This window comes from Zonotrichia leucophrys, chromosome 2, assembly GCF_028769735.1.
Source record: "Zonotrichia leucophrys gambelii isolate GWCS_2022_RI chromosome 2, RI_Zleu_2.0, whole genome shotgun sequence".
Lineage (NCBI taxonomy): Eukaryota > Metazoa > Chordata > Aves > Passeriformes > Passerellidae > Zonotrichia > Zonotrichia leucophrys.
Genome location: NC_088171.1, coordinates 14,659,032 through 14,672,139, shown reverse-complemented (window position 1 = coordinate 14,672,139; position 13,108 = coordinate 14,659,032). Strand labels below are relative to the sequence as shown.

Genomic DNA, 13,108 nt, shown 5'->3' with positions numbered 1-13,108 from the left:
AGGAAAAAAAAACATGTTTTCAAAATAATTTGGGAGAAACAAGATGTAGGTAAGTGCATTCTGAAATATGAAAATACAATAGCTAAAAAAGCCAACACTGACAATCATTCAAGGAGAAGTTCAATGATAACAATTATTTTGTAAGGCAATCCTTATTATTTTAAAACTTCTTTTGATGCCTGAAAAATTTGAATCTCTTGTTTTGTATTCCAAATATTACATTAAGTGATTCAATAATTTTGGTTGGGTTTTTTTAGTTTATTGTTTACAGACACGCCAGACTCCTCTCTGAGTGGCACAGCATTAGAATAAGAGAAAATGGACACAAACAGTAGGACAGGAAATTCTGACATAGAAAGCTTTTTCTCTTTGCCTTTGTTTTTCTAGCTAGCATGAAGCTGATCAAATACTAGAACAGGCACCCAGGGAGCTAAATGAAATCTCCATCCTCAGAGATATTCAGGACACAACTGCAGCCCTGAGCAACTTGACCTGAGCAAACCCACTCTGAGCAGGGGGTTGGACTAGATGGCTTCTGGAGGTCACTTCCTCTGGAGCAGAGGAATTTTTAGAGATTTTCCAAATACAAAAACATACAGACAGACATAAGCACACGCACATAAAAATTCTGTCACAGCTAAACACATCCTTGTATCTGCATTTCATTCGGCACATGGGCATGTGCTCTACTGAATGTGGGCACACAAATATGACATGCTACATAAAAGATGGAGGCATCTGACCCATGAGAAGGAATAATAAAAAACATTAAGTGTGAGCTCCAATAAAGTAGGATTATTTCTGACACTGAATGGTCTGTTGGCTTTGCCTATTTTCCTGCTAAATTCTGACATCTTGAGCTGCAGTAATTTTAACTACAGCAGAATAGTGCAACTAATGAAAGCTAATGAAATTCAGCCTGCATGAACTGTTCAGTGTGGCTTCACAGGACAAACAACTCAGCTCTGGCCATCTAAGCAAGACATAAAGGACGTTCCTGAAATTCTAATTAGACTGAACTGAGGAAAATGGCCTCGTGGTAGAAAAGAAAAAGATGGCCTTTCTCTAGCTCACTGTGCCTCCACAGAATCAGGTGCACCCACCCAGTGTGACACATTTCACAACTGAGATGAGCAAAGGAAAATGACTGTGGTGGTTTTGCAGCCACTCACAGAACAGGATCAGGGTACAGCCCACAGCACCTGGACTGCTCCACCCCACTGTGCTGAGCAACCAGCCCTTGCTGCTCAAACAAGGCACCCAAATGGAAAAGTTTTCCAGATACTTCTCCGCAGGGAAATCTTCCAAGAAGAAACAGGTTATGAAGCTCAACTTAAAATAGTAACAGAAGTGCATTTGGGGACTAGAAATTACCAGAGTATGATAATGTAGACAAAACTTAAATGAACAGCCCTACTAAAGTGAAAGGAGCAATTTCTTTTAATTGTGCATCCTTTCATAAAATGCCTTTGCATAAATTCCCATAATTGCTCTTCTCCATGATCCCCCAAAGATTTAGACAAAAAACCATTACTTACAGCACTGTTTTAATACCAAGTTAGTTCTAGATGAACTACAAAGGCCTAATGGAGTAACTGCAAAACCTTAACAACTCTACCAACTCTTTTAAATTCCCTCTATCATGTCCCTAATATTTTTGCCTCACTTGCCATATATAAAACCATGCAAGTCCTACATTTTCAATGTCTGTTTGAGAACTTTTATCAGATGTAGAGACTGAAAAATACACTAATAAAAGCAAATGCATGGAGAATTGTTTCCACAGAAAAGAAGCCTTTGTCTTAAATACAGTTTTAAAAAAAGTTGGATCAATTAGCAATCTGTGAATGTTAGAAACATCTTAACAATGTCTCAAAGATGAAAGAGCATAACACAGAATGAGGAAAGGGGAAAAAATTAAATTATGTCTGCAGTCCTAATGAATCAAAGCCCAGAAGGTGGTCTCCGAATCAGCAGGTTCTGATGAAATATTAAGAAAAATTATTATTGATGAAAAATGAATAAGCTCTTTTTGATTTTTGCAACCTTTAAATCACACTTTGCTAATTAAAATACCTTCATCACAACCCTCCATTCCTTGATGGGCATTTAGCAATCCTAAAAATGGGTGGGTTAATTTGACATTTTAGCCAATATGCATAGAGTTTATCTTAAGCTGGCAGACACAGCACAGTTGAAGATGATGTACAAAATAATACACAGCTAAACCTTCTTTTTATCCTTTTTTCTTTCTTTTTTTTTCCACACTATATCTACTAACACAATTACAAAGTAACGACAGGCAACTTCTGCTTGTTTTCTCTGCAGCACAGGAACTGATACTACCACTGTTAATAAGCCATGAACTATGTCTTGGGAAATAAAGACCCATGCTAATATTTTCTGTCTTCTTTGTTTGCCAGGTCAGAGCTCTTCCCATCCCAAAGATAAGTGGAAATGAAAAGTCTGAGGGACATTAGTTCTCACATCCCTTGAAGTCTAATTGGTTTTTTTTTAAATGTTGGGAGTAGAAATTATGTGTTCTCTTTTCATCCCAGTTTGTACTGTTTCCTTTTAAATGGAAACCTAGGAATGAGGGAAGGTTGTATTAAACTATGAATTGTTGCACACAGAAGACATTTCATTACAGAAAGCAATGCAGCTCAGGCATGCCATGCATTGTTACAAAACTATACACAAAAATTAAAATGAAGCAAAATCTGTTCCTCTGCTTTTTCTTTTTAAATTAAGTCTTATATGTTATATCACTGTCTAAACTCTGGGTACATGAAATTACCTATCCATTACAAATATGTCATCTATTTACCATAATAACATTTGATACATCCATCATGTAAGAAAGAGTGCTATGAATACAACAAATTGAAAAGCTATTTAAATGCCACTAGTATTTTAAAGAATGAAAATTTTCATGGCAAGTAAGTCTGATTTTAGAAATAAGTCTGATGTTTTTCAGAAATACCTAATCATACAAAATAGGTCATGCAAGAAACCTTTCAATATTTCACATCACAGTGTTTGAGCCTTAAGGAACAAGTTTTCAAACACCTTATAAACCAATTCTTTAACAATATATCATGAAGTACAAGGCTGCAGGAATATACACTGTTTTCTGAGTGATGAGTGGAAAAGCACTGTTTTTCAGCTTTCCAACCAAGAACAAACTGAAATGAGATCTTTCAGCAATTTCTCAGTTTCCAGGGCTGCCAGTGTGGTATTTTTCATTCAATGAGTTTACAATATGTTACAAGGAATTAACCACTTCCCCTTGCAAGCTATATGAAGTGATGCTATTTTCCTTCCTGAAGTTCACTGCAGAGGATTCCTCCCCACAATTAGACTCCACCACTTCCTCCAGTGACAAAGTACTTTGGCCATAAGCAGGATGATTTGTGGGTCACATAAACAAACAAGGCTGGCCATAAGGATAAACAGTGTAGTTAAATATAGTTTGTCTCATCTGTGAAGGAGGTATCATTCACAAAAATAGCAAAGAAGGAAAACCCTTTCAAATCCTCCAACATTAGAAAAACATTTTACTGTTCATCCATTAAACTACATTAAAGATCTAACTTCAAATTGTGTATTTAATTTAAGAAAGTAAAAATCCAAGATTTTGTGAAAATACAGGACTGTCTCCAAGCTCTTCCTGTGCACCCCTTGCCCATAACCAGAAAAATCTAAAATGAAAAATCCCTAGCTCTTCAAAAGCTCGGAAAGGAGAATCCTGAATCCTTCACCAAAGGGGAACAGATGGGTTGACTGGAGAGACATAAAAGACAAAAAGAACATAAATTTCTATTCTATTTAGAAAAGGCCACATTCAACAGCAACAACAAATTAAACTGATTAAATTATGGTGTTCAAGTGAGGCACAACATCAGTTTGCAATACAAATTTTGGTTAGTAGGACTTGCAAGAACAGATTTTAGCAGTTTACACCAGTAGGATCAAAACACTTGATTTAATGAACGGAAAGCCTTTGCTTTTTCAGCTTCGTGTACTCAAATATTCCCCATAATTTTCTCAGGATGAAGAAGTTCAAGTTGCATTGATGGCATTAGTGGGAAAAAAAGATGTGCACGTTATGCACACAGCTGGGTTTATGGACTGCAATCTCAAGTCATACAATAACCATTTGATGCCCGAGATATGGCCTTTTCTAGCTTTTGCATCATGGCTTTTCATACTGGGATATATAATTATAGTTTTTCTTTTCCTTTTTTTAAAAATTAAATATTAACTTCTACCATATGAAAAAAAAGTAAAGGTTTTTCTCTTTTAAATCCAAGCAACAAAACATGCAACTGATCTATATCTGTACTGATTTACCAACAAGAAATACTATGCATAATTCAGTTACAACTTATTTAAATTACCAATATTTTGTGTTGAAGTGACAGGTTTTGACCCCCCTTTTATAAACAGTCTCTCAACTGCACTTGAAGGCATTGGAAATCCCCCAGCTATGCAGACAGTCCCAGCTTCCAGCCCAGGAGCCCATCCCAGAGCAGGGGCACCAAGGGCACGTTTGGCTGGGCCCCTCTTCACCTCCTGGTCCCGTAACCCAGGGAGGGAAGTTCACCTCTCTTATCTCTCTGTGCATTTGCCCACTGCAACCATTTGTAGAGGTACTAACCCCAGCTGCTTTTGTGAAAACAAACAAATAGCTGTCACACTTCAGATTGCACGGCGAGCCAGACAGAGGAGAGGGGAAGAGAAACCACTGGGGTTTCAGAGAGGCTGTGGTAAATGGAGAGAGATGTGGTTCTCACAACAGTATCAGTGCCTGGGATCTATTCAGAGAGAGACCAGGACTTCCAAGTAATTAAAATGGGAGACCTGAATAGAGTTCACTGTAAGTCTGCCATTTATTCCACCAAAGTGGTAACCCAAACAGGGGAGTGCAGTTGCATACTTTCACAATAGGGAGCCTACATAAATCCTCATGAATTTATATTAAAACTTGTCTTATATTCTATCAAGATGGAAGAACAAAAGAAAACAACCAACCTAAGATAATAAAATGCCAATGCTAATAGTGACTATTGGGTTCTAAATACACAGGTCTATGAGAGACCAAGCTAATTTTTAGGCAGTCCTGGGGGCAAGGATTACTGGCTTATAGGATGAAGGGTAGAGAAACAAAAAACCCCAATGTGTTAGCGCTAAAGTGAAATTAAACCCCATGAAGAGTCTCACAGAGGCTCTAACTAATCCTTCTCTGGGTTATAACAGACAGAGGAGGAAAAATACCACAATGACTTCCAAGTATTTTTTTCAGTTTTACACATTAGAGAGCTGCAAACAGTTCATTAACCCACTGCTCTCCAGGCAGCTTGCCTTGGAGAGTCTGATTATTCCATAATGGCATATGTGCCACTTCCTAGGCCAGGAAAGTCTTTCCAGAAGTCAGATTCTCACAGGAATGAAGCTTTGTAATGCCACAAAAGAGTGATACTGACTGGAAGGTAAGGATTTAAACCCTGTGACAATTAATTTCTGAAACATTACCAATTACTTATGACATTTGCAAAACAAGAAGGTCCCTGCAACTTGAGTATTCTCAATATATTCACCTGCATCAGTGGTTCCTTCCCCTGTACCATGGTATCTGCAGGGCTCTGATGGCAGAGGGTGATGAACAGGGAAGAACAAGGGATCCGGGAGATGGGAAAACACTCCCTGATCAGCAACGAGAAGTAAACAGAGGTAGGAGGGAAGAGCTTACTCATAATCTTATTCAATATAGGTTGTTAGCCCTCTGCACAGCTCTGCAGGTTTTAAATGTCACTGGATAGATGGTTTGCAGTGCCGTGGCCTTTCCCTTCACGAAAGTGCTCTTCAAGTCAACTACCAGAACCATCACAAAATCTCTTCTTCTGAGAAACACCCTAGCATTTACAGGATGTATCGCCCTAAGTAATAACTCCTATCTCTATCTCTGGTGGGCCTGGCAGTAAGCTCCAATTCCTAGGCATAAATGATCCCACAGACTTAAGAACACTCCTGTGACTGACACTACTAATAAAGAAGTTTAATATAGCTGCACAAGAGCCAGCTTTTTTAACAAATATTTATCCAAGCCCAGCAATATAGTATTTCATAGCTTTCATGACCAATTCTGCTATTGCTAAGAGTTATTTTATATACACTAGAAAGACAGGGTCTGCTTATTTCACTTTTTACATATTCCTTTATTATATCAGAGTGTTTCTATGCAGTTTCCAGGTTTCATTACTCTCATGCCAATTTATGCACAAAGATATTACTGAGAGAATCAAAGTTAACAACTTAATAAAATGTTCTCCCATTCTTTTTGGAAAAGCAGCAAGGAAAGTATGTGACCCGACCTGGAAAAAAACAATCTTGCCTCTTTGCACTGAGCAGATGACAGTTAAAGGAAGTGGGGTTATTTTCAGTTCCCAGATATTCCTTTGACATAACTTGATTCCACTTCTGATAGAAAATAAAGCAGTTCATAAAGGTCTCCCTTCTAAAATGAAGGTTTTTTCTTTTAATGGCAAAATGCATGCAAAAAGCATATGATTATGGTATTTATGTTTCCATTAAAATGTCCTTAGCAAGCTGGAGGAGTCTAACCTACTATTTTCAAGCTATTTAGATTTACAGCAGCACAGTGCCTATTTTATTTCAATTTTATTTCAGGACAATGCACTCTTGGTGGGAAATGATTAAAGAGTGACAGCCATTAGGAGTTGTCTTTCTGCATCGTGCTCAGCTCTGGATGTCAGGTGATTGCCATAAAGCCCCACTGTATGGCATCCTTGTCATCTACATGAAAAGCAGTATTGATCAGTCGTTCAGCTTCTCTTCTGTGTAATGCAAAACATACTAGAGACATTTTTCAGCTGAGCTGAAAGCCTTATTCTCAAGAACCATGTTCCTGAGACACCTCTTTCCCAAATGATAAAATAAACATAGATTATACATTCCACCTCTGCTTCACTCCATCAATGCCTAACGAAGAAGTGAAAAACTTCTTAGCAGCCTGTCTCTATTCCATGTCAGTGCACTGGATGGAGCTGATGTCACAAGGGCAGCTCATGTTTATGGAGCTAGGCTGATCATCAATCTCTCCCAACATATTTATTTATTTGTTTATTTATTTATTGCTAGAGCTTCCTTTTTTCTGAGCAATAAACTCCTCTGCTAAGAAAGACAATCTGCTTTGATTCTCTAGGATAAAGAGCAGGAAATAACTTTTTTAGTTACATCCACAACTGATACAATCACTGAAAAACCAAACCAACCAACCAAGCAACACTTTCTCCTCTAAACTCCACCAAATATCCATTAATGATTGAACTCTGATGCAATACAAATCTGCATTAAAGTAGTTCTAAACCAGTTTCAAGTCCTGTAAGGATATATTTGAGTAGCACTTAATATTTACAGGCTGGTTTTTTTTTAATAGCCATAGTCAGTAAAATTGGTAAGTCATTGTCATTTACACACATCTAGCTGTGCATGTCTCCAATGAGTGAGTTAAAATCTTTTTCTCCTTTGCTGCATTTTGACATTATACAATCTACTTTCTATTTAGAGAAATGAACACACAATGTTTAAGGAATCACCATGCGCTTCCTACTGTTTTGTACTATCTGTCTACACTGATGAGCAGTTGACATACTTGTCCTCCACTTTGCTGTTCACTATTTGCCATGATACAGTTAAACTTACAACAGTTGGTGGCATGTGTTGATGAAAGTAATAGAGAGTTGGGGGAATATTAAAGGAAAACAAACCCTGACAAGGCCTCACACACAGCCACAGTAATTCTCTTAGAAGTCATAAAAAAAAATTGTCGTAAGTATTCAGCAATGGTATGCAAACTATTATGGGACATTTTGTTATTGACTCCTTTGTAACAGACTTTTAAATAACCTTTTGGACATCCTCAAATGTCAAATTTTGTTTGGCACTAAGCACCAAACTTCAATAGAAATAACATTTCCCATATAAACAATGCTGCTTTTAATATGAACGTGCTAAAGATTTGAGACAGCCTGGCCATGATCAGCTCCTGGCAGTTGAGCACAAGGGTAACACTGAGCGATTTCCCTTTCCATCCAGGCTGGAAGCAACTGTCTCTACTTGGGTAACCTCTGAATCATCCAGAAGAAAGGAAAGGATGGGAGGGAGAAGAAGTAAAACAATGAAAATAACACTCACCACGGGTAAACACTCATGTACACAGTATTTTAAGGATTCAGAACTGCAACCAACTATTTGTCATCAAATTTCTTGTAGCTTTATGAGAATAAATCAGACTACAGAGAAGAGAGATGGAGAAGAGTCTTGAGCAGAGGCATTTGGATGCTTGGTGTCAAAAGGGGCATCACAGGCGATGCCAAATGAAAGAGGAAGATCTCACTACTGGAAAGGGATAGCAAGAAAGAGGCTGCAATGCACATGGGGTGAGGAGATGGGTATTCTACAGAGAAGGAGACAAAAGAGTTAACAAGCACCTCAGGTCCACATGGCCACAACTGATTCTTAGAACAGTGCTCAGATGATGCTTTCTTAGTATATCTAAGATAAAGCTGTAAAAGATAGAGCAGCCTTTGGGCAGGTATCTCAGCCATAATCCAGGCTCTCACACTGAACATTACAAAGGTGAAGCTCCCAGACACCCCTCTCACACCTCAAGGATGAGTGAAAGCTGCTCCCTCACAGCTCTTACACCTCCTCCATGCCCAATCAGGTGATCTTTAAAATCCTTTCCAATCCAAACTATTTGTTACATGATTCTGTGACACACACTCTCAACACTAGGCCCAAAGTGCAGACCCCTGGGAGAGGTAACTTTGAGCCTGAGACTGTGCACATCACTGCAACATTCCCCAGAAGGTCTCCTGGAACCAGGGGGGATTCACCATTCCACAGCTTGGTTGTTGATACAGATGTGAGAAGAGAGAGGAAAGAAAACCCTAATACACCAGATCTTCATGCCTCAAACCCCCGAACAGGTATTTCAGAGTACAATTATAGCAAATAATAGTATTTTTACGTCTGAATTAAATATTTCTTTCTGCGTGTTCCTTGTCAAATATGGCCCCCTTTTTCACAGGACTAGGGTTGGTTTTTCATGCCCCATTTCTGGTACCCTACTTGCATTTTATCCCTTTGCTCAGGCCCATTGTGTGTGCTGGGTCTCTCCTTTTGTCACAGCATGATCCAGCTGTGAGAGACAGGACCCTCCGTGCTCCCGGAGCAGCCTGAATGTACAAAACTACTGCACTGCTCTTTAGTCCTACCTACCTGATTAACATCAGATTCCCCTGGCACTCCATTATCTTCCACTTTACTCACTCTCTCCTGGCTCTTTTATCAGCCACCACACAGAGTTAACTGGGTCACGCAGGTCTCCTATTTTGCTGTGCCAGGTTTGTATCAAAGAACTTTTTTTTTGTTGATGTGACATTGATGCCATTCAACTCCAGCATGAAACACTGCCTTTGGTCTAACAAAAACAGCCACGAGAGTCACCACGTGGCAGACATATCCAACCAAGCTACCTTGATTTCCAAAGGCACAAAAGTGCTGAAATGTCAGGCACCTGGGTATACCAGTGCCAGCCAATATAAGGCTGAGGAATACAAAATTCCAAGGACACAGATGCTGTCATCTTTTAACATTAGTTTGCTTCGTTCACTGAAATAACAATATATAAATTATTTGCTATGAAAAGTAGACCTTTTACACAATGCAAGAGAATGGTGTGATTGAGAAAATAAAAAGGCAGCTGTGCAACCGATTTTTAGTAAAAACGTACCCATTCCACAATGCAGATGAAATTTTCTTATTTGCCATATTAGAGGATGTATATTTATCAATATTATGTAAAGAAAATTTCCAAAATAGATGAAGTGGAGGGTATGGTACAACACTCTCAGTCCTCAAAGAGTTTTAGATATTTAGCTGAAGCATAAATTACTCCACTACCACCTAGAACAGATTATGCAAGGTGAATGCCACTGCTCATGCAGAAGCTATACAGATCTCAAACACTGCACACAAAGACATTGCTTTGCTGATTTTACTGAAAATTCAATATTTTTCTGCTGAAAGAATGAGGTAGAAAAAGTGAATGGCTTGACTATGAGCTAAATAAGTAAGTTCCAAATGAGTGAACAATATGTCTTGCACTAGGATTTTAGTTTTAATTTTTGTAATCCTGAGAAAATTCAGAACTATAAGTTTACAATAGTAAGCCAAGAAAACAGGTGTATTTTCACTGTTAAAGCATAAAAACCCCCAGTGAATTCTGCCTCTCACTACTTTTACTTTATGTTAGTATACATTCCTCTTTTAGCTTCAGGTTTTCAAATTAACTCAGAACTCCATCAACAGAAAATAGAATTTTGCCCAGTTTCATCATAAAAACAAGAAAGACATAGTTCAGATAATGTAACTGCAGGAAGAGTACAAACCATAAGCTACAACCCAACTAGTAACTCAAGAGTGAAGCTTAAAATTTGCTCACTTGGTCAATACTTAATTAAAAATCTCAGCCTGTTAGACTGACGTTCGGGACTACAGTAGGACTAGAATCCATGTAAGCTTTAATCCATTTTTGCTATATCAACAGTAACCTTTTAGAGATTTTGTAACAGTTGTAAATAGATTAGAAATTTTGTATTCTACAAACATATCTGCCAGAGCTTTGACAATAAACCTGATTATGTTAAAAATTTGAATTTAATTCTAACGATACCCAACAGTGATTCCAAAATTCCAAACCATCTAAAGAAAGAGAAGAAATGCAGCTGCTCTGCAGAAAACAACTTACCTACCCCATTCTGTAACTGGTTTATTTGAGCGAGTTCAACACTGTTCTACATAAAGGCTTTAAAAAGCCATTAACAAAAATCCAGCTCTGCCTTTCCAACTGACGTGGAAACATGTCCCATGATCAAAGTAACACGAGGGTGGATTTTGAGAGGGTGCACTGATTGATGTGTGGCGCTTACCTGTCCACAGGCGAAGACTTTGAGTTCCGTGGTTTCTTCACCTGGGCGTACAAGGCCTCCACGCTCTGTCCCTCCCTGGGGCTCTGTGGCCGGGCGCTCAGCGTCACCGTGCCGCTGTTCGGGGAGTCGTAGGCGGCGATGCCGGCGTACATCGGATCCGCGTCGCAGCCGAACGCCCGGTTAAACTCCTGGATCTCCGCGTAGTCGCGCTCCCGAGCCTGCCTCTCCCGGAATTCTCGAGTTTTTGCTTGGATTCTGAAAAATTAAGAGAAGGCTGAAACCGATGGGTGTCCCCCCTGAGGCGTTTGAAAGCAGCAGTGAGCAGACACTTTAGGTAGCCTATCTCAATGGAAACCAGTGAAGGTTTCCAGTTTCAGTTTGACATGAGGTCTCAAGTTTACCTTGGACATTGAAACAATGCTAACAATCAACATTGATCTTTAAGGAGTACATCTGATTATCCACTGTCTTTGGTTTCATTATTAGCTGAATAATGACTGGCCATAGCTGCTGGTAAACAGAGTTAATCTATTGTTTCATACTTTCTAGGATGCCTGTGCTATTACCTGGCCTGATATCATTCATATTGTATTGTACTCCATCAAAACTTACCAGATTTAATGGTTCTAATGCATGTATTTAGAGAGGAATTTTAATGTGCTTTCTTAGCTTAATACTCCAATTTTTAATTTTTTTTTCAGAATTTAAAAACTATGTAGGGATAGGACACATGAATATATTTATGTTTGCATGCATGCAGTAAACAGCAGAAGCAGATTCTTGTATGATTCCTTTGAGATGTGCATGCTTTTTAAAAAATATAAACAGAATCTGGCATCTCTCAAAAGCAGGCTGCGTCTTCTCAGAAAGTGCCTTGTGTTAAAGTTACAAATGAAAGGTGATGCTGGACAGGGTTTATATCTATGTGCACTAATTTAGCTGTATGATAAAAAGTGACAGATAGAAACAGATGACATTTAGGAATCTGACAAGCACAAATCGAGCAGAGGTCATACTTTCAAAAGCACATAAAGCTATTACAAAAATTTGATCAGGGCTTCGAAGTCTCTTTGGTATTTTATGAAATTTGATGTATTGCATTCACATATACACAGCCAGCTGACCACACCCCCACTTTACACTGCCGGCCCCGACCAGTTTAATGTTCTGTCATCATCGCAAAATGAAGCTCTCTCCTCCCTTCCATTAATAAAATGTCCTCCTTTCTCATATAAAACAGCCATGGCTACAGAGTGACAGCATCCATCCATGCAGACTGCAGCTCTGTGCATCTCTGCTGTGTGCCATTTCCAAGGACATCTTGTTTGCCAACTTTCAACAAGAGCAGCCCATTCAAAGCCTCTGTCTCTTTTGAAAGCAAGCCTCGACTCTTCTGAAAATAGAAAAGCCTTAAAGTTAGGTAACTTTGACATTCTTGGGAATTTTAAAATGGCCCCCTCAAGATTAGATTTGCAAAAACAAAAGGGGATACACAAAGGGTGGGGTTCAGACTGCAGATAAAGACCAGATGAAATCCCAGTGCTCACACCAGGTGAGCTCAGAGCAGCCACGTGTGCAGGCTCCCCGTATGGTGGCCAGGAGCTGTTGGCAGCAGACTCCAGAGTCAGGAACCATCCATGTGTCAGAGAGCAGAAGAAGTCACTCTAGAGACATTCTTGATGCTGCTGCTTATGCCTTCCTTCAGAGCTAGGACACCCAACCTCGACTGAGCTGCTCAAATACAAGCAGCTCTGGACACCTGACACCCCCAGGTAAACCTGATGGACTTGCAGCTGCTGGGCAAGGACTCCCCAGGTCATGCTGAAGTTCCTGAGACTGTGACAGCCCAAATGACACAAGTCATCTGTGTTCAAGCATGTGAATCCAGCCCTGAGCTGGTATGTGAAGATCAGAAATGGCTCTTCGTCAGACTGAATCCCAAGCAAACTGTTCCTTTACAAAGATCACCATAAAAAATAAGGGAATACAGGGATGGATACACAGACATGTTTTCCCCCACAAATCCTGAAAGTATTGACCAAAGATAGTGATTTGGGATACAGCTGATTGACTGAATTACCTTCAACAGA

At 39.3% G+C, this 13,108-nt stretch overlaps 1 protein-coding gene across 15 annotated transcripts in view; it reads right to left on the bottom strand.

Annotated features, from left to right (window-relative positions):
• PARD3 (par-3 family cell polarity regulator) overlaps positions 1–13,108 on the bottom strand; it is a 445,615-nt gene that overhangs the window by 87,383 nt on the left and 345,124 nt on the right. For all 15 annotated transcript variants that reach the window (XM_064703969.1, XM_064703975.1, XM_064703971.1 and 12 more), the window contains one exon: positions 11,019–11,273. In XM_064703969.1, the coding sequence (XP_064560039.1) occupies positions 11,019–11,273 (255 nt within the window). The remainder of the gene's footprint in view (positions 1–11,018; positions 11,274–13,108) is intronic.